This window comes from Xiphias gladius, chromosome 23 (assembly GCF_016859285.1).
Source record: "Xiphias gladius isolate SHS-SW01 ecotype Sanya breed wild chromosome 23, ASM1685928v1, whole genome shotgun sequence".
Classification (NCBI taxonomy): domain Eukaryota; kingdom Metazoa; phylum Chordata; class Actinopteri; order Istiophoriformes; family Xiphiidae; genus Xiphias; species Xiphias gladius.
Window position 1 is genome coordinate 21,927,501 of NC_053422.1, and position 27,636 is coordinate 21,955,136.

Below are 27,636 nucleotides of genomic sequence, written 5' to 3' on the forward strand. Positions count from 1 at the left end.
AGGAACACATGCAGGAATGTGAAGTTTTAGGAAGTCCATGGATTAAAATACAAAAATTGATCACTCTGTGTGTAAGTAATACAGACACATTGTGACAAGTATCTACAGGGACGTTACATTTAGGTTTGAGTCATCGCACAAGTAGTGATTAAGTCATTCTCCTAAGTAAAGGGATTGCGCTGTCACACTCCCTCCCCATTTCCATTGTCTGTCAACTGGCCTACCACAGTTTCTCTCGCAGCTTCGTAGCTGACCAGAGTGTGTGAGAACCGCTCCTACGACACATACACACACACACACACACACACACACACACACGCATGATTAGTGATTACTCATTCATACTGTCTGTTTGAAGGGATGCATCTCACGCTGGCAATGCGAGCAACAAAAAAGGCGAGTGTGATCGGCGTGTTTGCCTTATATGGCAGGAGGCAATGCGCTGTCCACGGTGCTGAAACTGAGTGTACGGCTGGCATTGGGGGTCGGGGGGGGGGTACATGCAGTTAAGTACATTAATCATACGCGCGCGCGCACGTGCACGTATCACACAACCACGTACACACGCACACACATACTCAGCGAGTGGTGATACGGGGCTGTACAGCATGTGCCAGTGAGTGGAAGAGCAGATGACATATCTTCCAGCTTCATTGATAGACGTATTCTGCTGCTGCAGCGGCTGACTCCACCAGCCGCAGCCGCAGCAGCAGCAGCAGCAGCAGCAGCAGCCTATAGGCTTGGCTTGCGAGTAGTGCGCTCTCAAGCAAGAGAGATGACAGAATGTTGAGCCTCCACTCCCTGCTTCTTGGGGACATCCATTTCGCTTCCCCGGCTCCGACGCATGCACTCTACTTTAGCGACTTTAAGCAGTCTTACAGTAGTCAGTTACAGCGGCTTAAAATCGCACGTCAAGCCTGCAGGTTTGGACCAAGAGAACACACATGCACACAGTGTGTGGCCCTTCGCTGCTCGCCATCATCACCACCACCACCACCATCCTCCTCCTCCTCCTCCAACCACAAGCAGCATGAACATTATCAGCCTGATGCAATGAAGGGATCCAATATTACCTTTCATCCAGTCCAGCACTTGCTTTGGTGTCCATTTACTTATAGGTTCCATAACCAAAGCCATGGTGTCACAGTCTCTCCGAGATGAACGGCACAGGACTCAATGCGGGCGACATAAAACGACTTGTCAGTCACATCTGGAATGACACAGCGGTGGATAAATCTGAGGAAAAAGAAAAGCTTGTCAGTTTTATTCTCTCCATCAGAGCATGGCCGCCTGCAGAAACGGTGAACGGGATGCGGTGGTGCAATCCACGCGCACACACAGAGACACGCACACACACGCTTTCTCCTCTCGCCCTCCCTCCCTCCTCTTTCCCTCTCTCTCTTTCTCGTGCCTTCCCGCCAGCAGCCCGCGCGCTGTGAGAAGTGGATTCGGTGGGCGCGAGGGGATGGAGCGAACCCTCCCCTCTCCTCTTTCCCTCCCGCCCGCCTCGCTGCAGCATCACAAGGGCCACCACTCATAATACAGACCAGGGAATGGTGCAACGCACACCATATAGGGAGGACCTCTCTCTGTCTCCCTCCCTCCGTGCCTTATACACACACACACACACATGCACATACATACAGAGAGAGAGGAGGGATTTATGCAGAAATAACTTAAGCCCCGCTCTAGTGAATCGCATTTATAGCGAAAACACTACAATAAATAATATATGAAGTGCAGAAATGATATGTTTTTATTATTTGTTTTAAAGATAGGAATTTGGTGTCTTTGCCTATACAGTAACATGAGTGCATGTTGACAGCTCGTGCTACATTACACGGCAAGGTAGGGCTAATATGTCAGGTTTTTGTTGGGGTTTTTTTTAAGTTCCCCCATCTGTGGATGAGAAAATCAGCATCAGTTGTCAGGCGCTGCCGCTGTGTGCATGGGCTCAGCGGTGTGAAACAGCGCCCCCTGCTGTGCACCTGGGACACAGGTGACGTCATGGATTAAAGCAGCCCACCCCCACCCCCACCTTCCCCCACTCCCCCCAACAAGCGCCACCGCCAAAACCACCCAAATAAGACTCACTTATTAGAGACTGTGAGAGAGAAAGTAAAGCAGAAGACGAGTATGTAGGTAGGTGCAGGCAGATAAATGGAGGGTTAAAATAAGGTAAGATACAGGATAAGGAGGCTCAATAGAATAGTGATTATTTAAAGGGCCCATGGTTTGTTTTGTATGGTTTACGTCACATTAACATGTTGTATGATCTATTTTTTCCCTTTTTCTAATCTTTTCCCCTGAAAAATATTTCTCTTGAAATAAAAAAAAAAAAAGGACAAAGGGAAAAGGAATTACTGGCTTGTGCGTGTAATTATCTTTGTCATTTAAATCTGGAAATATTACCCAATAATATGTTGACCCCCACACCCTCATAAACAGTAAAGAACAAATAACAAAACATAGTGATTATGGATGAAGAGTCTTTATTGGTGTTACGCACAATTAAAAGTCCAAAGAAGATTTGTTTTAAAGTGCAGGAAGACGTCACTCAACAAAGTAATAATAAAGACTTGAGAAGTCCTATAAATGAATACTTATGCAGTCTGTGGTTGTGTTCATGTTATTGGCAAGGTACCTACTTAGGGTCAATGTTTATTTCTTGCTGGTTCAAAGGAGAGAACGTTTACTGCCCAATTTGCCCAATGTTTACGACTGCCGTCGCCAAATTCTTCATACATGCTCCGAGGGGCACCTAATGGCATCGGCGGAGGTGCAACAGGCCGAATTGCCAAAGCAGGAAACAACACCTCACCTGTATAACGATCCATTTATCGGCACCTTTCTCTTCCTGTCTGCCTATAGTGTTAGCCATACTGGAGCAGAAATGACTATAGTATATTACACTGTAATTGACAGTACCAAAGCTAGACTTAATTGCTGAAAATGCAGTATAGGCTATTGCAGAATGAGGAGATGTTTAGAAATAGCAAAGGAATTTTTTTTTAAGTTAACTAAACATATGTAATACTGTATCTAAGTAATATGATTCCTATTATAGAAAAAGGAATCAAATTAAATTCAATTTTATTTATTTATTTATTTATTTGCATGACCATAGTTAAATGCATAATTGCCAAAGCAGTTTTGCAATGTAATTGGATTTAAACATTTACCAGTCATATGCCTTTCAATCATAACCTTGTCCTGACAATGTAAGTCTAATAGATAATTGAAAGTTAAAGCTGGAAATCTAAACACAACTTCTGCTGTCTGCTAAAAAAAGCAATATATAGTTTGTTGGTAGCCTGGAGCGAAATTGTCCATTCAAACCTTTCCTGTCGGCAACGTTTCCAGATCCTACTATACATCCAAGCACAGTTGCCTGGGCAGACCAGACGGAAAATACTTTAAAGGATACTTTGACAGATTCAGGTGATGAGGAAACGAAGCATTTCCCGTCCAAAGTTTGGGCTGCTTCCATGTCTGTGACCTCCCCCTCCAGCAACCCACTGAACAAAGTCAATGGTGGGCGGGACCACGGTGCTCAGTTTTCAGCCCTCGCCGAATGTCACAGCGATGATCTCGAGCTCTCATTGGCTCCTGTCTGCGAACACGTCACAATCATGATTAGAATTGATGATCGGACGTTTTGATTTCATTGTCTAGCGGAGGGGACTGGTGAAGAAATCTGCTGAATTTGAACGTTCGTTCTGATTTGACATCAAAAATGGTAAGCAGGAAAGTGATTTTGCATTTCGCTTCGGGGTACCCCGAGTCGTTTTCGTTCGAGTCCGCTCGAAGCCAGGGTCAGCGAGAATGACCATGCCAGGGTCGAGAAATCACAGATTTGAAGGAAAAGTTTAGCTGCAGCTATCCAGTGGGAGAGCTATGCTAACGGCGGCTAACGTTGGCTGGCTCAGATATGGCCGCTCGGGCCTGCAAGCTAACGTAAGCTCTGTGTATGGCCATTGTGGTGATGCGGCGCTTACCCGGTTTGTTTACCGTCTGGCTCTCAGTCGTAAAGTTATGGCATGTGCTTCCTGTGCGGTAATTGTGTTTCTGAGTCCCCAGGCTGTTGCCTTGGTGGCGTACTAATCTGACGTGCCCACAATTTGTTGGCTAATTCTCTCCGTAATGTTTCCATATTGACTGTAGCCATGCGCAGTCCGCCTGCCAAAATAAAGCTGCTGGGTGCTTATTGGTCGCACAACATTACCGTGTGTGACTTTCTGTTTATCAAAACCTCTTGCAACTCTATTCCAAACTCGGGCACCACTGTTTTTCAGCTCCCTGCAAGTCCAAATGTTTTTACTTGAACCGGCTGGTTACTGCTCTTTCCTTTCACCCTCTTCCCGTTTCTGTCTACGAACACAATACAGGTTTGCTGCGAAACTTTAAATACATTTGAAAATCGTATTCATAATACTGTATACCCATTCATTAATGCGGCACATTAAAAAGTATAAACTTTCTGTGTCCGAGAAAAAACGTAACTTATTTAACTTCGAGTGTCATAATTTATTTATTGTTTATACACACATGTATTATTTTGAAAGCCTGTTGATAACTTAAATTATGTTACATTAAGTTGAATGATGTTATTGACTATAACAGTCAACGATTTCCAGTGAATTTTTTTTTTGTACAAGATCTTGTTTATGATACATAATCATGTTTTGTTTTTGCCAAGAAGTCAGATAAAAGACTTAATAATAAGTGTATAATTGCAACTGCTTTTTTGATAAATGGCACTAATTTAAATGATTTTCAGTTTATAATAGACTATTAAAAATAAATAAAAAGAACAATGTCTGGCTAGGCACAACATATTAGCTTGATTGATGGTGTTATTGATGTTACACAGTAGCTTTGTCATAGCTTATTATACTCTGACTGACAGCCTGTTGTATATTTTTCAGCTTCACAGTGTTTGATGCAAGTATTTTTCAAAAAAGTGTAAATATATGACAAAGTGTTGACTGGTTGCCTACAACAGGATGAAACTGATCCTGTTGCACAGAAACGTGGTCATAATGAGACGGATTGTTTGATGGATTTGTTGTTTTTTTGTCTGACTTTTTTATTTTTGCGCTCTTAAGCATAGTGCTTTGCTTTCTCCTCAGCCATACTACCCAGCAGTGTGCCAGGTACACTGAGACAGGATGACTACAATCAAACTTGTGCTAACCTAAAAAATATGGAGGTTTTGCTGTGATCTGCATGGCTGCCCCGTTCCCCTCCAGTAGCAGAATGGATGCGTGGTCACAAAGGCGTGGCCTGCAGACTGTGAGTATATCACAAATTGCATTCTAGTATGAGATAGAAAAAATGACATGAAATAAATTCTAACAAATTTAAAAAATTAAAAAAAACTTTTTTGGAATTAAATTGGCTACAAAAACCATCTTACTGCAGTGCATAAACTGAAGAAGATAAATTGCACTACTGTCATGAAGTCCTAGGTTTGGAGTAAAAGCTTTATCTCTTCAAGATAATCATTTGCCCTAATCTGGCAGTGAGCTCTGATTAATAGTGAATTGTTGTCTAATTTATTGGGGGTTCTTAATCTGTATGGTTGTCTCTCAGATGAACCTGCGGTCAGTGTTCACGGCTGAACAGCAGAGGATCCTGGAACGTTACTATGAGAATGGGATGACCAATCAGAGCAAGGCTTGCTTCCAGCTAATACTTCAATGTGCTCAGGAGGCCAAACTGGACTTCAGCGTGGTCCGGGTAGGCTCATAAAATGTGCTTGTGTGTGAATGAGCAAGAGGGAGGCAAACCTCTTCAGTATGATTTGTGTTGCACCTTTGTGTTTGTTATGAGGAACGCCCATGTAATTCTGGGGCAAGAAATTCCTCTAGTGTTTTGCAGAATGCTTGTTAAGTGATGTTACTGAGCTGATTGCTCTTCTCCCTGCAGACATGGGTTGGCAACAAAAGACGTAAGCTCGCCTCCAAGGTAGAGCAGAATGGAGGCGTGTCTCATTCCTTATCCGGTCACGGACTCGCTGGGGGACTACTCTCCAATCACACATTGGCTGGAGGTGCTCTGTCCAATCATAGCTTGGCAGCAGGGGCACTGCTTCCCGCTGAGATGGCTGCAGCGCGGAACATCCAAAATCGTGTGCACCTTCTCCCACCATCCTCATCCTTCCCTTCTTTCTCGTCAGCATCTTCCTCTCCTTCCTCTTCTTCTCCTCACAGCAGTGGGAGCAACAACAACAACAACAACAACGACGTCATACTGACCGGGATCTACTCTCTGAACTCCGTCCCTCGCTCCCGACCAAGACCCACAGCCCCCCCATCTCAGTCAGACTCTGAGCTTTCTGCACACACATCTTCATCTCTGATTAACCAGGTCCTGCAGAGCAGCAACAGCTCCACCTCCTCACCCTTCCACTCCAAGCTGGTGTCACTCTCTCAGAATCTCCCATCCCTCACATCTGCCTCAGGGCCTTTAGTCTATACTGCTGTCAGGAAGGGAGCTTCATCCCTTGGAGAGGCAGGGGCAAATGCAGGAGCAGGGGCAGTACCTCACAGCTGGACAAGGCAGTATGGTACAGCGCAAACACGCCCTTGGTCCTCTTCCTCACAATCCCAGGCTCAGCTTCAGCCCAGACCTCACTCCAACCCTCAACCTCAACAACCTGCCCCACCGAAGACAAGGGTTTCCATCCCTGTCCAAAACTCTGGTCCTTCATCTGAACAGACACCTCGTATTCAGCAGGTCTTCACCTTGTCAGAAAAAGCTGAGGGGGACCGACTTAGACCTGGACCAGCATCTACCCGAAGAGGTCAGGAGAGTCATAAGCGTGTGCCTCACCCTCTGGACACCAGTCATAACTTCTCCATCGCCATGGAGACTGGAGATGAAGCGGATGAGTGGCAAAGGGAGGAGGAATTGGCAAATATGGCCGCTCAGACACACATCCACAGGGAGCAGACATCAGCCAGCCCAACCGGGGCTGAAATGTCTGCAGTGAGAGGAAGCCACACACCTCCTATGACTAGCTCCAGACCCGTACTGCTTCACAGCAACACAACTCTTCAGGGCAGCTACTCCCTCACAGCACAGACCTCACTTACAGGGGAATCCAGCTCACAGGTAGCTGAGGTTCTAGTATTGTTGTTGCTTACCCTTAAAGTGAATTGAAAGACTTAACCTGAATATATCTTTCTTTGTGTGCAGACTTCAGTTGGTGTGTCTGCTGCCCCCTGGGTTATCAGCAACTCCAGGAAGAGAACAGTAAGTGCTTTTTTGTCGCCTCAAACAGGGGGATTTGGCTAAAGTGGGGGGAAAAAAAAAACATTAAACGTACCATATTCATAACCATATATTCCACTTCTGTCTGGTAGGTCATAAAGCTAGAGCCATGATAAACTCTATCACTCACTGCGAGTCCGCTTTTGACCAGTGTGCAGGTTGTGTAGAGAAACAGAGGTTTGTGTTTTCAGCTGCAGGATCGGACCCAGTTCAGTGATGGGGATCTCATCCAACTGAAGCGCTACTGGGACCGAGGCATGACCAGCCTGGGCTCAGTCTGCAGAGAAAAGATCAGCGCTGCAGCAAACCAACTCAGTGTAGACACTGAAATAGTCAAGGTAACTGCCTCCGCAAGGTTGAAAATTACGTTTGTATATCAATAGTGTTAAAAGAAATCTAGAAAAGTATGGGTTGCCTCGTGGCATATAATTTCTGCAGTATCATTGAAATTAGAGAGATGTTTTGTTGACTGAGAAACCTTTTGAGCCTTATTCACCTGTCTGACGATTTGACTGGTCTGAACTTTGTTGAGATAAAAGAAGACAGGAAAGAGTAACTTTTCTGGGTCATAGAAGTTTTCTAACACACTTACACAAAGTTGTGTAAAAGTCACGCAGTTACATATCCGGGCCACAGTAGGAATGCTAATGAACTAAATATAGTCTCTCAGTGCTGACACACACATGACCCACTGCCATCTCACTTACTAGGATATTTATTGCAACGAAAAAAAATCTCTGCCTACAGAGATATACAGTATGCCACTATGAGGCTCATCTTCGAATCATTGCAAAATTATTGAAAAAAATATAGCTACTTAAACAATTGCTTACAACTAATTTAGATTCGGTTTACTGTGATACATTCATACCAGTTAGTCATTGGTGATAAGACAACAGAAAACTGTTTTTCAAGAAATTTTTTCTGACTACCTTCACATTCATCACATTGGATACTTTATTTTGAAAAACTGATGGATATCCATGAGCTTTAGAGTACTTTTGTCCACATCTGTAACACTTAACCTTGTCTTTTTTTGTGCTTTTTGTGCTTTCTCATGCAGACATGGATCAGTAACAGACGGAGGAAGTACCGTCTGATGGGTATTGAAATCCCACCACCTAAAGGTGGCCCTGCTGTATTTACAACCTCATCCCCAGGTAACAAATCTCCAGCGGCCCTCAGCCCTGACGAGGAGCGGCTAAGAACTCCCGAACTCGGAGAGGACTTGAATGATGGGGGATCTATCTGCCTGTCTGAAGGTGGAACCAAAGATACTACCCACCAATACACCCTCCTCTATATAAAAAGTGTGTATTTCAGTATTAATGCAGCGTTCTTTCTTCTAGATGGCACCATCGACTCACAACACAGAGATGAAGATGATGGAACAGATGTGTCCATTGCTGCTCCAATGGCCAATAATGTGGTACTTCATTATTTCTCTGATATTATAGTAGAACCTCGTTAAATTTAGCCACTTAAGAAAGGACACTGGCTGCATAGCGTTCACACTCAAATGTAATACTACATATCAAAGCTCAATCAGAGCTTGTTCACACTAGCTTTTAGCAACAAAACTATATCAGCTTTGTCATATATCACAATGGCACATTTCCCCATTAAGCCTGGTCACTCCGGAAGTGTTACCATGATTGCACTTCATTTGTAATGGGATGTTTAATTGTTGTATGTTGAATATTAATACACTCTTAACAATCTTCGACTGTGCAATTAGTAACATCATAATAATAATTACTGTTGCATAACATTACATAAAAATAATTACTTTTTTGGATTTCATAGTTGTTTCAGTTTTAGGGGGCTCTATATTAGTGTTTTGGATGCCTGCTAGGGTTCTATGCTATGTTTTCACAAATAAACTTCCTGACCAATCACAGGCATTTTTTTCAAGCATGTTGCATGCATTCACAGGTTTCTGTTTAGCCAATTTTGGTTGTGTCCAAAGGATTTCAAGTGTCATGCATCGATTTTGTAGGGATAAGTGCAGCTATTATTTTTTCTTCCCCAAAGATTGCTGAATAATTGTGGTATACACTTGTGCTCAGAATAGAGAGCTGTTTTCATTTTAATCATTCCTCTGCAGCCCTAGTTTAAAATACTATTAGGTGAATGAATAATCTAGCAAATGCTAGATTTTCATGTAATATACAAAGTGTAATCATGTTTTTTGAATCTGATGTAAAGGTCGACTGTACAAAGAGGATACATTTTATTACACATTTTTTATATCCAGTCTGATGCCTGTTGTTGTACTTTTTAAGTTGTTTCTACAGTTAATACTTAATTGTTAATTTGGGAAAGTATTATCACTACCATTCTATGTCCAATGATTTATTACCATGGATGATAGGGGTTTATCACACCATGTGTTTTATAGTTAGCATGAACTAATTTAGCAAGGTCTTTACAGCACTATAGTATAGAAAACGAATTTTCTTTATATGAGGTCAAGATTATTTTATCCAGTCTCTGTTTTTTAACAGAAGATCGAAGTAATTGATGAGGACGAAGAAGAGGAGGAGGAGGATGATGATGATGATGATGGTGAATTAGTGGCTACAGACCTAGAGCAAATGCAGAACCTGCTGGAATTCAAGGTGAGGACACACACAGACCAAACGTGAACTGGAGGCTGCAGTTACTATCCTTTATTCAAACTGAATTGTTTGTGTAAGTCTGTCTGCTGTTTTAGAAGTGCCAAGAATGGAAATGGGTTTATAAAACCCATCATTTCAAGCTCTGAATGAACTTTTTTCCTCTTTGAATCCTTCTGTTTCAGCATGAAGAAGTGCAGTTCTTAGAGAACGAGCTAGAGAACCAAAAACAAAAATACCTTGAGCTTGTAAGCTTCACTAAGAGCCTGCTCAGCGCTGTGAGGAATAATGACCTGGAGAGACAGCAGGTACATTCACAGTCACATTTACGGAGCAATAACTCTTATATTTGACTATAAGCTTCAAGTGAAACACGTTTTAGAAATTTCTAACCTTCAGTCTGCTGTTGTGTATGTGTATAGGAACTCATGGCCAGTCTACCTCAGCCTTCAGACCAGGACTCGGACGTGACTTCGGAAAGAGGATCCCAGCCTGCTGCTGAGTCAGCAGACGCATCCTTCAACCAAGACGACTCCCCAGCGGCTCGTGTGAGCAGCCTAGAGCCTCTTCCAGTCCCAGCAAATGAAGAAGTCCCACTGGTCACCATAAACGAAGACGGTTCGACAACTGAAGTTACTGATTCCTCTGCATCAGAGGAACAACTGCAGGAAGCAGTTACAGAACAAAAGTGACTATCTCATGTACATCAGCTCTCACACACACTCGCTCATAAAGACGTTTCCACACTCCACACAGAAACTGGTTTCACACACGATGGACTCTGTGGTCTTACATTTACACAAACACTCTTGTAAACTCATGCTCCACGCCCAGTGCCTGTGGATTGATGCTTCACTATGACTGTTGGGCTGACAAATGCCTTTTTTACTGCATATCATTCGCCTTGCTCTGGACCAGTCCAGAGAGAACAATAAACGACCTCCAATTTAACTCTGTCTGTGTGTTTTCTAATTTATTGCTGATTGAATAAAACACGGAGTTGTATCAGTTTATAATGAGTCTTAAGCTACAAGCAACTACATGACTTAAATATTGACAGATTTTTGAAGATGACATTTGCAGAAAAGAACATTGTGGTTAAATTTCTGTCATTATACTGCTCAAACTATTGGATCACCATCCAATTTGTCAACCTCAGATGGCACTGACTGGTCTTGTTCTCATTTACGGAGTTAAATATGAGAACGTAAACCTGACATACACTTCAGATCAAGGTAATGTCCATTATGAGCCACAGAATCTTATTTTGAATAAACCAGCATAGACTGTCCATAGTCTTGAAAATGAGCAGTGGTTGCAAAAACAGAGTCAGAACTGTGTTTTCAGTTTTTTTAGTTGAAATAGTGACTCAGCATACACAAATACAGACATGTAGTACACGGTATATCCATTACCTCACCACACAAAGACTTTTGTGCTTGTGGGTGGGAGAGTGAAAGAGCTGCGGAGAAAGTGGATGAGCTTTAAGCCTCTTATTTCTTGGACTAGGGATGGACAGGCTTATGAAACAGTGGCTTTAAAACATTCAACCTACACCCGTAAGATCAGAGGCTTATATTTATGGATCATCACAAGAGGAGACTGTTTTGCTTTCTAATTTTACCCTGCCTCAATCATAAATTAAACTCCTTGTCTGTTACAATGGCAGTAATTATTTCAGTCGCGAGCAGATGAGCCATCACCCGGATGCGTGTATTTGACTCCCAGCATGTCATAGCGCATCAAGTCACACCACGCCACCCTGTCCTCCTCTCCCCCTCCTCGCTATCTAGAGATCCGCTGCTTTGGTTTGGACGGGGGAAATCCTTAACTGAATTGCGTCATAAATACGTCAATAAACTCTCATTCACTGACGATCAGGTAACACGGTAGCCGCCATATTCGCATCTATGGCAGGGTAGTGGTGTACTCTGTGAGCGTATGGTCCAGTCATCGGCATCAACTATTCCCCACACCGACCCCCCGATCCCATCCTGATCCCATCCCGCAGCCACACAGCTTGCATCTGATCATCAAAGCAGAACGGCCGGACTTCCACAGAGGGGAAGCCATGCAACGTGGAGCGGGGGTCTAGGTGGACTACGATGTCTTAGACTTAGAGAGAAATCCTGGCACAAGATGGAGGTAAACAGCGTTAGTAGTGAGGTGAGTTGACAGATGCGTGTTTTGCATTTTAATTCGCTTAACGCTGTTTTTGGTTTGTGCGGTGCCGTTAGGTTAGCTTGCCCTACGAGGCAGGGTAGCGCTTAAATTCGCGTCACGACCTGCAGCGCACCGTGATGCATGCTAACATGCTAGCTAATGCTAACAGCTGGTTAGGTGTTTATTTTTGTTGCACTGCCCGGGTTTATTAGTTTGAAAGCTGCCTCCCAGGCATTCTCCGCCGGCCAGTATTGCGGACAGAGGACAGACTCTTTATCCGATGTAACATGACCTCTTCTTGGCTTTTGTTGTTATTTACACTTCTCTAGAGGAGTTTGCTTTATAGCTAGCTTAGCGTGTATAGCATTAGCATGTAGTTAGCTAGCTAGCTGACAGCTTGCAGGCTTGAAACTTGGAGACAAGTTTTTTTTTTTGTTCAACGTCCACCGTCTAGTTAATGAAGAGCTGGTAAAGGGCTTTTATGTATCTATAGTAAGGCAATAAATATTTCAGTAACGTTAAATACATTCAAAGTTTAACTCTAGCTAGATTAAATTTGGTCAAACGTCTACACAACTGAGGGCTGGTTTGTCAGCAGCACAAGTGATTTAGTGATGCTGTTATTAGCTATAACGTCGGTTTTTAAGCTACGTAGTAACTTATAATTTGATAAAGCTATTAATCTACACAGCTAGCAGTATATAAAATGTGGCATTAGCAAAGTTGTGAATATATGTTACACATGGTGCACACACGTTCAAATATAACAACACGGAACGGAATCTAAACTAATGTATTAATTAAAGACTAACTCACCACCTTCAGACCTTTAGTGAACCCAGTGATACCTCTTAAAGACTTATCAGATACCCTCTTCAGTTCAGTTAGCTTTTGCATGGTGAGATGTTTTTTTCTTTTGTTTTGTTTTGTTTTGTTTTTTTCATGTGAAGCTAATCTGACATCCTAAACCTCTTCATCTCTCAGATTCTTTGCAGTATTTCACACCTACAGTCCAAACTGTCCATCTGACTGGCTTAACTGTTTTGAAGCCAACAGACAGCTATTGCAACATAGACTCCTGACCTAGTCCATTCTTTGTTGAACTCTCCTCTTGTTAAAGTGCTGAAGAATTGTGCCACAGGATTCTTAATATTTCTGCCAGTCTGTTGAAGAACCTCAGTTTATCTGAGCTGGATAGTCATACTGAATAATCTAAACTAGCGAGCTCAAAAAATTACCATTTCAAAAAAAAAAAAAAATTTTTTTTTTTTTTTTTGCTACAAATAAGAACTTTAATCTACTGTTCGTTGAATGCTGAAGATAACAGAAGCACAGAAGTAAACATCAAGCTTAACCACTTAAACTCGGCTAGTGGTGATGCTGGCTGCTTAATCCACTATGAATCAGTTTTTGACTTTGAAGATGATGTTTAATTAAAGCCTTGTACGCCAGTATTAGTACATTGTGAGATGATATTGTCTATTGCTGTCCGACATCTTTTCAAATGGCTGAAAAAGGCTCATCTGGTTGTGCTGCAAGTGTAGGCTGCACTCTGTAACAAGCTGTGATGAGCCACAGCAAAGGTGGGAGTGAAAATGTATGTGTGAATTATGACACAAGCACTGCCCTGGCTTTGGTTAGCCCGGATGTGAATCCTTCACAGATGCTCCAAGGCTTACATTTTGAGATTTTTCTGTGTTATGTCTTGCTTTGAAGTGTATATGTTGACTGATTTGGATGCTTATGCTGTTAATGTTATTTCATAGCACTAAGATATTGGAAAGTGGTCTGTTGGCCTCTGTTCTGTGGATGTATGTGAGTGTATGTTGATGGCTCCACCCACTGAGTGGGCTTGCGTAGTGCTATGACTCATCCCCCCTCTTCAGAGGCTTGATGGAATTCAACACACACAAACACACTGGACTGAATACATCATGCAGGCAGATATTCAGCACAGAACTGAAATATACAGACCTGGGTAATGTAATAGTGGTCAGTGTATTGTTTGATGTACTTCAGATATCTGACATTCCTCTGCTGACAATATCATCACAGCGTATGGGGATTTGAATAAACAAAAGAGAGGCATAATACAGACTCCTGAATGTAACTCTGAGTAGAACAAAGCGTGCCTATCTTTGGTCATTTAAAAAAAAAAAAAAAAAGAATCTTGCCACCGCTATCAGCCACATGCCCTGGAGAAGCAGACCCTAGTTTGTCCTCAAGAGGCTGAATGCTGACTGCAGCCCTAGCAAACATCAGCCTCCCAGAGCCAGTCAGACATGTTGTTTTTGCCCTGGCTGGGGATTAAGCTAGAATGCTAATAATGAGGGGCTTTATAGGGACAGGATGGGAGCTGGACAGCTGGACGGGCTTAAAGTATGGACTCCATACTGTTTGACAACAAATAGAGCTTCAGTTGGAGATTTGAAAGCGCACTGTTATTGCATGTGACTCATCGATTTCATCTGTTGAATCTTCCATCATACATGTGGGCGTAGAGCAGCTGCAGTCATAGCCCTGCTGAGCTGAAAACAAGGATGAACAAGCTTTGTTGAAGTCTTTACTGTTGCCGACTCCTCTGATCAAATTTGTGGGTTTGGCTGCAGGTCAATGGACATCAGATCATGGATGAGCCCATGGAGGAGGGAGAGTCTTTCTCACACTGTGTAAGTAATGATGTTCTTCAGATCTTGGGGCTTGTTTGTGTGTTTGCATTTAGGGTGACACACCTGCAGTATTGCGTGGCTGTCACGGACTAATACTGTTTGTGTAGGATGACGGGACATATAAGGAGATTCCTATCACCCACCATGTGAAAGAGGGCTGTGAGAAAGCTGATCCATCTCAGTTTGAACTGCTCAAAGTCCTCGGCCAGGGCTCTTTTGGCAAGGTGAGGAAACGCAGCAGACCAATCCAATGTTTGCATCAGTGCGCCCTTAGGGGGTTGTACCTTTTTCTGAATTTCTCTCGCTCTCTCAGGTATTTCTTGTCAGGAAGATCCTGGGTCCAGATGCTGGTCAGTTATATGCAATGAAAGTTCTAAAAAAGGCATCTTTGAAAGGTATTGCAATTTTTTTTTTTAATCTACCTCAACACAAAACAGCACAGTGCCAAACAGCCAGTATGTTCTGTCCTCAGCATTGAATTTCTCTCTCATGCTGTCCTTTGCTGTTTTGTCCCTCTAGTCAGGGACAGAGTTCGCACTAAGATGGAGAGAGACATTTTAGTGGAAGTCAATCATCCCTTCATAGTGAAATTGCACTACGGTAAGAGTAGAACTCTTATTGATGTAGTGTTTGACTGATTGTATTTGATAATACAGATCCTTATGTGCATCTTAAATCTTATTATATCAGTTTATAACAGACAACACTGCCACAATTGACAAAAAAACAATGAAACAAGGGATCAAGCTGATATCTTCTTTTATTCTGATATCATATCAGTACCATCGTTATTAATGTCCGCAAGCTGTTGCTATTCTATGTGAGTTACAGTGTTTACATGTGACACTTTGGAGCCCAAACACTTAAGTATCTCTGTTAAATCAGAATATATTTAGCTCGTGGATAAATGATTTGTTTCCTTGTCTTCCCAGCCTTTCAGACAGAAGGGAAACTGTATTTAATACTGGACTTTCTCAGGGGAGGGGATGTATTCACTCGCTTATCCAAAGAGGTAAGCTGACGTTCTGTTGCCTGACATCTCGTTATACTGTTAGCTTTTTGCACCTTTTCCTATCTGTTATTTTGTTCTTTCTGAAAAGAAAATTACGGCTTGTCCCTTTCCCTTCAAGAATTTAATGGGTTTTTTTTCAACCCCAAGTGTTTTAAACATATTTGTGAAAATCAGAACTACATATGCAACAAAGTTCTTTTATAAACCCTTAGGAATAGATAAAATGACAGCTACAAGTGGAACAGGTGCAAATTTAACATGCAAGCGTGTTTAATTTATTTTATAAGAGCATAATTACTGCCAAGTCATTTGTCTCTCCTGTTTTCTGCTTGGTTTTTATTCAAATTGTGACTTAAATTCCTCATGGAAACACGAGTGTTTCTCTTGGTATCTTCATTTGCTTTTCGATCATCAGTTGTTGTCAGTTAGAGGCTCAGATCAGCTCTTTTCAGATGCTTTCAGGGAACTCAGACAATGTGTTATTGTTCTCTAGACAAACCTTGTGTTGAAAGCATGTCTCAGAACCAAAGCGATCGCTGCTGGCAGTGTCAAATCAACAGCTTGCTGAATCATGTAACCTATTTGAAATGTTGATATTGTGACAATAATAATACTCTGTTTTCTCTTTTTGTGGTTACTGAAGCTTGATACTGAAGTTGTGTTTTTTTTCTTTGCTGTTGAATTTCTCTCCTCTTCTGAGTTCAGAGAGTAAATGTGTCCAGTTCTTATCAGGTTATGTTTACAGAGGAAGATGTGAAATTCTACCTTGCAGAGCTGGCCCTGGCCCTTGACCATCTGCACAACCTGGGCATAGTTTACAGAGATCTCAAGCCAGAGAAGTATGAATCCTACACTTCACCTTCACCTTTTGACCTTTCACACACTAACCCAACAGCATACCCAAGTCATCCCCCAATACAGAAAGAATCTGTGCAGCAGTAGTTTGCTTTTGGTTCATTACAAAAACTTGTTCTTATGAGTAAAAAACCAGATTTTACAAGATATTCATATTCAATCCCCACCTTTTCCATACTGACAATAATGAAATAGTGACTGACTAAGATGAGTTTTGTACTGTATGTCTGCAGTTTTTAGAGATCTAAAAGTAAAATTATTGTTATATAAATTCTGTTAGAGGATCATTTAAATGTTACTTATATATGCATAAAGCATAGACGTTAATAAATTTACAAGATCATACCAAGAGAAATTTAATAGTTTTTCAACAAATGGAAGCAGACAGGACTTGATAGAATACTTAATTAATAATTTTTCACAAGAATCTCTGTCCACAGGCAGAAGTCACATAGAGCAGGGATTAAACGCCACCGTTTACACCTTATCCCTCTACCTGTACCTGCCAAGTCATATCTGTTGATAACTCACTGGGAGTGTACACAGAGAGTCATATCAGCTATCACAGTCTTTACACTTGTCCACCTGAAAGGGGACAAGTGTAGTCCACAGTCTTTGACCAGATGTGTTTGAATCCAGTGCTCTGACCTGGCGATTCCTATACTTAGCAGTCCATTTGAAACCTCCACAACTCCACAATAAGTTTACACAAAACTCTTAAGCCTTCAGAGTGTTCAGATCTGACAACAGAATGTATTTAAGAGGAAACAAAGTCATGAGATGACTTAAATGCTGTCCTTGTAGTATTGCTAACTTGTAAATAATTGTTTGAAGCTCACCTCTGTGGAAAAACTGTTTTTGTCTTTCAGCATCTTACTTGATGAAGCTGGACACATTAAGTTAACAGGTATGCTGTGACTAATGAATGCTAAATTATGGTAATGCACATGTAATGTTTGGCATAATTTTCTGTTAAGAGGAAATGTATAGGTTAATGTAGTGAAAAACAGTAATTAAACTGTTTTCATATTAAATTTGTATTTTTTAGAATGGATTTATGACCCCTTTTTGTCCTTTGGCTGACTTTCCTCAGTAGCTATGTTAATGTTTCTTTTTCCAGCACATAAAAGAATAATTACTCTGCATAGTATAATTACTGGATGTGACTGTGACTGTTAAGTCAGCTGTGTATCTTACCACATTGTTTTGCATTGCTGTTGTGCAGACTTTGGTTTGAGCAAAGAGTCAGTGGATGCTGATAAGAAGGCGTATTCCTTCTGTGGTACGGTGGAGTATATGGCCCCTGAGGTGGTCAACAGGAGAGGACATACACAGAGTGCAGACTGGTGGTCTCTGGGAGTACTTATGGTACACAAATTCAAACAAATTTACACACATGCTGGTTCATCTTTTTTGCTTTGACATTAATATTGGCTGATTAGAAAACAATTTGAGTATATTTCCTTTTCTTTCACTGCACGTTTGCAGTTTGAGATGCTAACGGGGACATTACCATTCCAAGGGAAAGACCGTAATGAGACCATGAACATGATTCTCAAGTGAGTCTTTATGTATTGCATCATTAAGGCACTCAAAGCAGTCTTAAATGTCTTAATATGTACATTAAGTGATAATTCTTGTTATCAGTATTCACCTCTTGCTCTCCTCTCCCCCCCCAGAGCTAAGTTGGGAATGCCCCAGTTCCTAAGTTTGGAAGCCCAGAGTTTGCTGAGAATGCTGTTTAAACGAAACCCTGCTAACAGACTAGGTAAGGTGCATTACAGCTGGCTGTGTGTATGAGCATGTAGACCAGTTGGAATAAAAGAATATGAGGTGTATTGATCCTCACATTGAACCAGTTGCTTAGCTTGAGCTTGTTAACATTTTGCCATCCACTTAAATCACATGCTGAAAACTGCTGAGAGAAAAACGTGTGGATGTGTTGATTCTCTGAAAACAATAAAAACGAGCGTTCCATGTTAAATAAACCAGAGTGATGTGTGTCTTTAGGGGCCGGGCCCGATGGAGTGGAGGAGATCAAACGCCACGCTTTCTTTTCCACCATCGACTGGAATGTGAGCACACACACAGACACGCACAGACACACACTTCCCTCTCATTCCTCACAGACCCACACATACACGCACATGTAACTCTCCCAGCTTCTGTTAAGGATTCACACCAAGCAAACGCTTGGCTTGGTGACTACTAGCCATCAGTCTTGGCCACGCCGTGTGTGTGTGTGTGTGTGTGTGTGTGTCTGTGTGTGTGTGTGTGTGTGTCTGTGTGTCTGTGTGTGTGTGTGTCTGTGTGTGTGTGTGTGTGTGTCTGTGTGTCTGTGTGTGTGTGTGTGTGTGTCTGGGCAGAGGGCCAGTTCTCGCTGTGTGTGCACTAATAGCCCTGTGTGAGTGTTTAAGAGCCAGCAGGATGCTATTGGCCGCTACCGAGCTGTGGAGGGATTGGAGGGGGTTAATCTGGGAGGGGTCTTGGCTTCTCTTCTGAATAAGTTCACACACTCCAAACAGCCTGTGGTAGTGTTTGATTCTAACACCTGTATGTGTTTTCTGCATGTGTGTACCTGCATTTTCTTCAGAAACTGTACAGGAGAGAGCTCCAGCCCCCTTTCAAGCCTGCAGCAGGAAAACCAGATGACACGTTCTGCTTCGACCCAGAGTTTACCGCTAAAACACCTAAAGGTGAATCTACACTGACACACAAACACGATCTGTTCACATGCTTTTCAGCTTAAAAGCAACAGCCACCCCTGCAGCCATGGAAACCGCAACTGAACCCTGAATACAACTCCAAAATTTTGTGGGTGTTTGTTTGTTCATCTGTCTATATTATGAACTATCTTTATATATTTAGACTCCCCAGGTATCCCGCCCAGTGCTAACGCCCACCAGCTCTTCAAAGGCTTCAGTTTTGTTGCTCCAACCCCTATGGATGAGAACAAGAGCTCCCCACTGCTCAGCATACTCCCTATAGTTCAGGTGAACACACACTATCTATACTTTACATGTGCCCTCTATCACAATTTCCACAGGTTAATTATTACCATGTTAATTTACATACACTGGAGTCACAATCAGATATTGTTTTTAGTCTTCATCTTTTATATGAGCCTCAATCAGTGCATGTACTAATAAGTGAAAGAATAATTCCAATTATCTCCAATAGTGGACTTCATTGCATGTTTTTGCTATTTGCAACATGATAGTGATGAGAAATGTCTGTTACTTTAATGTAGAATTCATTTTGCACTCATATTATAGTCAGCCCTTGAAAAGGCCAGTCTCAGCACTGTTGAAATTGAGTTAACACTGTAGTTAGCACATCTGGAAATGTTATTATCACAGTTTTATAATTCTAATAATCCATTTAGTGCTTTTCTAGTGATGCTGAAACACTTCCTTTTCGGTTGCCAGTAGTTATTTCTTCGAACTTGACAATAGTCATTACTGCAAACTTAAAAGTCTAGTTTTGTACAGTGATATTGGCATCAGGAAAAAAGTTCAGGTGCAAAAATAACCAGAATTGTCCTTTAATGGTTGTTGCATTCCACTGCAGATCTACACTACACACACTGGCCTCTACAAACCCTCAACACGAACACACATTACTGAGTTGCATTAAGAACTGCACATTGTTGTTATGCAACCTGGAATAAGGAGCCATGGCAGTAAATTTGTGATGACAGTATGACTGCTGAATATGTACTAACATTACCACTGAAGTTCCACTCTGGTATATTTGTGATCAAACATGTTAAAACAAGCTGCTGTGGGAGCTCTGACGTCCAACACACTTTGTTGATCTTTATGGACCACCTAAGGACTGTTGTGGCATTGTGGTCATTTGTGAATAATTACATCACATGAAAATTATGTTTAGACATGGCTTGAGAAGGACAAACCTTTTGGCTTTACTGGAACATGTTTTAATTTATTCCGCAAATTTTAAAGTTTGTAATACAACAGTTCACATCTTATTGTTTCCAGATGCACGGGGGCTCGGCCAAGTTCTCTGATCTGTACGAGCTGCAAGAGGACATAGGGGTTGGCTCTTACTCCATTTGTAAACGCTGTGTACACCGAGTCTCTGCCATGGACTATGCTGTGAAGGTAATCGGAGACAAAAAGATAGTAATTGCTTATTAAATTAATTTTGATTGTGAACTGAAACCTTTATCTATGTCTTCTGAACATCAGTGTTAAAGCATCAGTAACAAAGTTATGCCAGCAGCCTTTTTTTTTTTTTTTTAAATTCAACTTTCTGAGCACCACTACTCACTTTAAGCAACGTCATGCTTCGCACACAGAGTTACACGCAGTCGCACCTTTTTAAAGACACAGTAAATGTGTGATATGTAATTGCAGTGTCGTTCTTATGAAGGTTAAAATACTGTGCGTTGACAATATAACACTACTTCATTGAAATTGTTTCATTAGTTTTAATTATCTTCAATGTTAGACTTTGACTGAAGCGAGGTATGTCCTTGTTTGTTTGGGTATCAGGCTGTTGTTCATTTTACTGAGCATATCTAAGTATCTAAGGAATGGGCAAGCAACCTGCTGCCCCACATGTAAGACATATACATAATATGTATAACTGTTGGAGAGATTATATTATAAATGTCCTATCAAATACTAATTGCGTTGAGGCTGTGTGTGTGTGGTAACTTTTTCTTTTATTGGAATGAATCGCAATTTTCATATATTGCTTTCTCTAGAATGTGGGTTCATCTAGGAGGTTTTTATCTTTGGTGTATGTGAAACTGTTGGAAATGAAGTGATCACGTTGAATATGATTAGTGATACCAATATACCAGGAGAGGGCAGCACAACTTCAGCATCTGAACCCATAACGCAGCAACTTCTCAAATCTTTGTAAGAGCAACAATTTGGTGTTTTGAATATCTGAGAGAGTTCAGATTTTTTTAATGTACAGTAAAATGTTTTCTTTTCTATTTGGGTCATTCAGTACATTTAGCCATTTGACACTAACTACTGTTATCCGTGTTTCCATATGCCACAGATTATAGACAAAAGTAAGAGGGACCCCTCTGAAGAGATCGAAATCCTGATGCGATATGGACAGCATCCCAACATCATCACTCTGAAAGACGTCAGTAGCATTTGTGTGTGTGATTTGTGTGTGTGTTTTGAAGAGTTTGCCAACATACTGACAGGTTGTGTGTGTGTGTGTGTGTGTGTGTGTGTGTGTGTGTGTGTGTGTGTGTGTGTGTGTGTGTGTCAGGTGTATGATGAGGGCAGGTATGTTTACCTGGTGACGGAGCTAATGAAGGGAGGGGAGCTACTGGATAAGATCCTCAGGCAGAAGTTTTTCTCTGAGAGGGAGGCCAGTGCTGTGCTCTACACCATCACCAAGACTGTTGACTACCTCCACTGCCAAGGGGTGAGGAAACATTTCCGTACATGTACAAGCGTAAGTGAAATTCAAAGATCTCTTTTCTTAATATTTTCTTCTCCCTCTCCACAGGTGGTACACCGTGACCTGAAGCCCAGTAACATCCTGTATATGGACGACTCGGGGAATCCTGACTCTATCAGGATCTGTGACTTTGGATTCGCCAAGCAGCTTCGGGGGGGCAATGGCCTTCTCCTTACCCCCTGTTACACCGCCAACTTTGTGGCACCAGAGGTGAGAGAGGAAAAATGATAGAAACAAAAGGAAGAGGAAATGAAAGGCTTGACATCAGAAAGATACAATTTAGAAATATGGAAAAAGATGTATAATGGGAGGAAGGATGAGTCCCTAATGGTGGTTCTTTCTTTCTTTGTGTGTGTCCAGGTACTAATGCGTCAAGGTTATGATGCAGCCTGTGATATATGGAGTCTTGGAGTTCTACTGTATACGATGCTGGCAGGGTAAGATGGAGCTCAAAATAGGGACTGGATTTTGGAGCAGTGGATTAAACTTTTTTTAGTTGCAAATTTCCCCACCAGCTCCCATCACAATTTCAGATAGTTGTACTCGTGATTTGTTTATTTACCGCAAAGTGACAAGCTTACCAAAAAAAAAATATTTGAACTGAAATACTGTGTAATACAATTATATGTTTCCCTAACCTCTCCTTGTACCTCTCTGTCAGGTACACGCCGTTTGCTAATGGGCCAAACGACACACCAGAGGAGATTTTACTCCGAATAGGGTCTGGAAAGTTCTCTCTGACAGGTGGTAACTGGGATACTGTATCGGACACCTCAAAGGTACACACACAGACTCTGCCGCATCACACTGGTGGTGTCTCTTTGAAGCAAATTCTCAAGCAAAATTTCAAAGTCTTAATCTAATTGATTTATTTTTTTGTTTTTATGTCTGTAAAGCACTTTGTACACCTGTTTTTGAAAGTGCTACATAAACTGGATGGATGTTGTAAAACTGAACAGATGACTGAACAACAAAGACAGCATCTTTTCTTAGGTGTATTTTAATGGTTGTGACACATCATTTGTCAATGAAAAATCAGCCGGTCCCATCTATGGCACCATATTAAAAAAAAACATTTATAGCATATTAGTTCATAGTAAGGAAACACACTTGAAATGCTGTTCGTTGCTCATATACTTTCATGACTGGATGTGGTTTGTATGTTCCAGGACCTGCTGTCCCATATGCTCCACGTGGACCCTCACCAGCGATACACAGCAGAGCAGGTTCTAAAGCATTCCTGGATCACCTGCAGAGACGCGCTCCCACACTTCCAGCTCACACGCCATGATGCACCACACCTCGTCAAGGTGAGCACACATCCTGATAAAAAAACAGCCATATTTGTTACCATGTAGGTGACTCGAAAGGTTAGTAGCACCTCATCGCATGTGCTGGCCTCACGGGCAATGACACTTTACTTGGTGTTTCTAATCATAGATGTACATAATCCCTCCACACCAGAGGAGGGTCAGAAATCATTTACCTGATGTCATACCCCTTGCAGTTCCCTATCTTATCTTGATATTTAAGCTGGTCGGATGCTTCCTTCAGATGGAACTCATGGGGTCATTTTTTCGACATGGGAAGAAGAGTACCTAATATCCTGAACGTTCAAGTATTCACGTAGTGAGAACACTGCTATGAAGCAGCTAACAACAAAAAAGGATGTTCCATGGATCCCTTTTCGTTAAAATGGTGAATCATGTTTATTTGTGTTTGTGTGTGTGTGTGTGTGTGTGTGTGTGTGTGTGTGTGTGTGTGTGGGTAATATTCCAACATCATTTTTAGGAAAGAGAAAAGTAAATAACAAAACTGAATCATAAATCATAAATGAAAGAAAGTTCAGTGGGCACCAATATAAAAACATCAGAGCACATCACAAATTGCGAACTGGAAGCTATAAGAAACTTCCCTTTTAGAGTCATGGGGGCAATATCAACAAGACCCTACTTGAGGGCACAAGAAGCCGTAGTAAAAAACAGTACAACAGAGCAGTCCGGTTGTGCTGTTCTCCTTTAACCTCCGTCAGCTCATCCTGCATGATACCCAAGCACTCACAAGTGAGTGGGGCACCCCCGTACCACGCTCACTTGTGCGCTTCTACCACCCTAAATTGACCTCTCTTAATCTTAGGGAGCAGCAGCTGTATACAGAGGCACTTTCAAACTGCTGCACACTTCACCCAGTCATGCAGAGAGGCCAGTCCCTCGCACAGGAATCTGCTTCTATCTGTGATCCTGTTCTTTCAGACACAACCCAAAGCATATTATCATAGGTGAGGGCTGGAACAAAGATCGATAATAATTGAGGGCTTCAGTTTATGGCTCACTCAACAACAGATTAGAAAAGATCTTGTTCCTATACAGTTTTCTGTTATTTCTGAGGTCGGGTGACTGTGAAAGCCAGCAGCAAAAACAAGTTTGCTGTCACATTTATGGAACAATTTTGATGCCTGTGTTGTGACCTAGAGCATTATCCAAGGATGGGAACACTATTAAAGGATGCACCTTGTCAGGAAGAGTATTCCGCTCTGACATCTAAGAAAAGCTCTATTGAGAGCAGTGGGTTTATTTAAAAGATTTCCAACATCATTGAAACCCTGCCGCCAGACTATACAATTAACATTAGGGGACATTGATGGTTCAGTGGATTCACAGTGGTTACATTAAATTTTACCTTGCTATCAGCATGACAAAGACCATGGATTGTTTTTCCACTCTTCAGTGCCAATTTTAGTGTTGACGAGTGTCGACTCACTCTTAGTCATGAATCCCTGCTGTCAGCAGTTCTATTCCTGCTCTTCTCTTCCCTCCCACATGTGATCCAAGGCCTGACAAGTGGTTTATATTGAAATGCCCCGCTGGCCATCACTTTTGTCGTGAGGTTGTATCTGCGTACCTGTGGCCTTTTTGTTAGCTTAAACAAGTCTCTCCCTGGAACTTGGCACTTTTTCTGTCAGGACTTCTGCTGACTACATCAAGCATGTATCTTGGGCTGGGGTTTTTTTGTTTTTGGTTTTTGTTTGTTTTTTTATTTTTATTTTTAGGCTTTTTATTAGATAGTGAGAGTAGATGTCAGTACTATGGTTGATGACAGGAAATGAGGGGAGAGATTGGGGGGGGGGGCAGAAATGTTGTAATTACATGGTCTTCATCCTAAGCCCCACACCACCAGGACACCTCAAAAGCATGTATCATATTAACTGTAACTGAACCTCTTTGGACTTGAGGGCCTGCAATATTGCCCCTAGTAGTTGTAGTAGTAGTCTTGCAGTTTTATCTGCACTTGTTAAAGTCCTATACTGTGATGAATAGGAATGTGCTGAATGAGCTGGACTTTGAAGTAAATCCCCCAGAGTCTGATAAACCCATCAAGTAACACTGAAAGAATTAGTTGATTGATTAATTGTTCTATTAACATACAATTCGAAATATTTTGATAATAGATTTATTGTTTGTCATCGTAAAGCAAAATTCTAAATATCTTCTGGTTCCAGCATCTCAAATATGGTATGAGGATTAACACTTTTTTTTGTTTTTTTTTTTGGTTTCAAATGACTGTATGCTAAATGTCTTTGAGTTTTGTACTATTGGTCAGACAAAACAAGAAATTTGAATATGTTACCTCGGGCTCTAGGAAAAGTTGATTGACATGTTTTGCTATTTTCTTCAATTTAATTTAAAAAAGTCATTAGTAAATTAGTCAACAATGAAATGCATTGAAAACACCGTAAGGAAAATAATGCAAACTTCTGAGCTGAGTTTAGCAGATAAACAGGCACACCGACAAACTGGTAATGTAGTTCTCTTGTAGTTAGAGAGTTGTAGCTATTATAAAAGTTAAATCCAAGTATCCATTTTGCCATTGTTTTCCAGGGAGCCATGGCTGCCACCTATTCAGCACTGAGCCAGAAGACAAGTCAGCCGGTGTTAGAGCCCGTGGCAGCGTCCAGTCTAGCGCAGAGACGCAGCATGAAGAAACTCACCTCAACAGACATGTAGACAAACACCGCTCGCCCTCCAGTCGTGACCTCACTCTCAGTCGGACTCTCATACGCAAACGCAGATGCGCACACACACAGACCGAAGTCCTGGCCAGTCAGACCTACTGTCTCCCTTTTTAACCTATTTATTTAACATGCCCAAGATATGCACTCACACCCACCTTACATGCACGCACACACTGGACGAGGATGCATTGTGAAGAAGTCAGCTGAAGAGGAAGAGGGGAAACTCACATATCTGTTACTGCTGGGGAGACAGACTTGTATTTATTTCCACAGCTTTCATATGCACTTGCCCTCCTCGCCTTTCATTCTTTCTTCCTCGTATGTGGAAGAAACGCACCAGCTGATGTTCTCCTTCACTGTGATTGGCTGATTCAGAGCTGCTTTGGTAAACTGTGGCCCCCCCACTGCTCTTCATCTGCGCTCTGCTATCCTCATCCTCCTCAGTTCTCTCTCCTTCCCTTGATTGCTTTTGCTGTCTTAACTTCTTTCCTTCAAGTGAAGTTATGGTTTATGTGTGAGGGTGTTGACATGATGATATTGACTGAGGGACATTGTAAGACTGTTTCCTCTCTTAAAGATAAAAAGATATGATTCTGCTTGTGGCGGAATAAAAAAGTCCCTCAGAATCAAAATCATCTGCCAGCACTTTTAGTAACATAAATGCATGTGTGGACACGACCTGTATTTCTTTTCCTTTAAAATTCACCGCCTGACTCATGTTACTTTGTGACGCTAACGGTGTATCAAAAAAGGTAAAATAAGCTGCAGATGAACGAAAGATAATGTCTAGAGTTCAAAGGTGAAACAATGTGGTATCGATAACAGAAATTTTAGTTTGCAAACAATATATATATATATTTTATATATATATATTATATATATTATATATATTATATATATATATATTATATATATATATAAATAAATAAATTTAAAAAATATGATTATGATGATGAAGATGAAGAGCATGTGGGGGAGCTGTAGGGATTTCTCTGGGGGGGACGGGACGCACCCCGTCAAACCAGAGAGGCTGAATTTTAGAAAAAAAAAAAGAAAAAAAAATTTCCATGGATATCTCTTCAAAAAGACATTGTGGAAATTGTATGATATTGTATTTATTTCATTTGATTTTTAAGATTCTATTTTTCTTTCAAGTTCTGTATATATTGACATTAAAGATCATTATTGACATGCATTCCCTGTGGTGTGAGCTGGTTTGTTCTCTCACAAAAATGCACTGCAGACTTTCATCTGTTATTCATAATAAATTGAAAATACTTATTTAATGTGACAACTAAGCAATAGTCTTACTTTGGCAGCATAATTACAACCTGATCATCAGTGTGGCCAGAACAAGTAAGGCTTTAGAAGCAAAACATTTTATTATAATGATTAAAAGAACATATTTTATGACTTACAAATTAAACTTTACATTTGAAAGAATAAGATCGTGTTATGACATTTACAGAGTCTCAGTTTAAAGGGTTGGTTCACCTAAACAAAAATTTAAAGTTTTGTTTTTAGTTAGCCAGATTTTGAGATATCTGGCTTCTGCCACCAAGCCACTATAATGTA

At 41.4% G+C, this 27,636-nt stretch overlaps 3 protein-coding genes across 7 annotated transcripts in view; 2 read left to right on the plus strand and 1 right to left on the minus strand.

Moving 5' to 3' along the window:
- The window catches only part of si:ch211-26b3.4 (connector enhancer of kinase suppressor of ras 2), a 56,711-nt gene extending 55,574 nt beyond the window's left edge, over positions 1-1,137 (minus strand). The window contains exon 1 of the mRNA XM_040120061.1: positions 1,074-1,137. Coding sequence (XP_039975995.1) covers positions 1,074-1,137 — 64 coding nt within the window. The remainder of the gene's footprint in view (positions 1-1,073) is intronic.
- A 2,431-nt stretch (positions 1,138-3,568) lies between these two features.
- Positions 3,569-10,847, plus strand: hdx (highly divergent homeobox). 4 transcript variants are annotated; one of them, XM_040120487.1, is made up of 11 exons: positions 3,569-3,739; positions 5,133-5,295; positions 5,596-5,742; positions 5,932-7,119; positions 7,204-7,260; positions 7,470-7,616; positions 8,342-8,540; positions 8,628-8,707; positions 9,789-9,899; positions 10,082-10,204; positions 10,319-10,847. In XM_040120487.1, exons 2-11 carry the CDS (start codon positions 5,230-5,232, stop codon positions 10,586-10,588), a joined length of 2,388 nt encoding a protein of 795 aa, XP_039976421.1. In that variant the 5' UTR covers positions 3,569-3,739; positions 5,133-5,229; the 3' UTR covers positions 10,589-10,847. The 4 variants fall into 4 exon arrangements, with proteins under 4 accessions (XP_039976421.1, XP_039976420.1, XP_039976418.1 ...); XM_040120486.1 differs by having other exon boundaries at positions 8,628-8,704; positions 9,786-9,899; XM_040120484.1 differs by having other exon boundaries at positions 3,571-3,739; positions 9,786-9,899.
- Positions 10,848-11,625: 778 nt separating this feature from the next.
- On the plus strand, positions 11,626-27,248 carry rps6kal (ribosomal protein S6 kinase a, like). 2 transcript variants are annotated; one of them, XM_040119853.1, is made up of 22 exons: positions 11,626-12,062; positions 14,669-14,728; positions 14,836-14,952; positions 15,042-15,123; positions 15,248-15,328; positions 15,661-15,740; positions 16,446-16,579; positions 17,465-17,502; positions 17,821-17,963; positions 18,084-18,154; positions 18,275-18,363; positions 18,606-18,670; positions 19,189-19,291; positions 19,464-19,588; positions 20,597-20,719; positions 21,633-21,722; positions 21,855-22,013; positions 22,098-22,259; positions 22,410-22,486; positions 22,711-22,828; positions 23,219-23,359; positions 25,928-27,248. In XM_040119853.1, exons 1-22 carry the CDS (start codon positions 12,036-12,038, stop codon positions 26,051-26,053), a joined length of 2,211 nt encoding a protein of 736 aa, XP_039975787.1. In that variant the 5' UTR covers positions 11,626-12,035; the 3' UTR covers positions 26,054-27,248. The 2 variants fall into 2 exon arrangements, with proteins under 2 accessions (XP_039975787.1, XP_039975788.1); XM_040119854.1 differs by having other exon boundaries at positions 11,627-12,062; positions 16,473-16,579.
- The last annotated feature ends 388 nt before the right edge of the window (positions 27,249-27,636 follow it).

Coding starts and splice junctions, on each gene's coding strand:
- hdx (XM_040120484.1), top strand. CDS start 5,230: ATGGCTGCCCCGTTCCCCTCCAGTAGCAGAATGGATGCGTGGTCACAA. Junction 5,743..5,931: donor TGGACTTCAGCGTGGTCCGG/GTAGGCTCATAA, acceptor TTCTCCCTGCAG/ACATGGGTTGGCAACAAAAG. Junction 10,205..10,318: donor ATGACCTGGAGAGACAGCAG/GTACATTCACAG, acceptor GTATGTGTATAG/GAACTCATGGCCAGTCTACC.
- rps6kal (XM_040119853.1), top strand. CDS start 12,036: ATGGAGGTAAACAGCGTTAGTAGTGAG. Junction 18,155..18,274: donor ACCATGAACATGATTCTCAA/GTGAGTCTTTAT, acceptor CTCCCCCCCCAG/AGCTAAGTTGGGAATGCCCC. Junction 18,364..18,605: donor AAACCCTGCTAACAGACTAG/GTAAGGTGCATT, acceptor GTGTGTCTTTAG/GGGCCGGGCCCGATGGAGTG.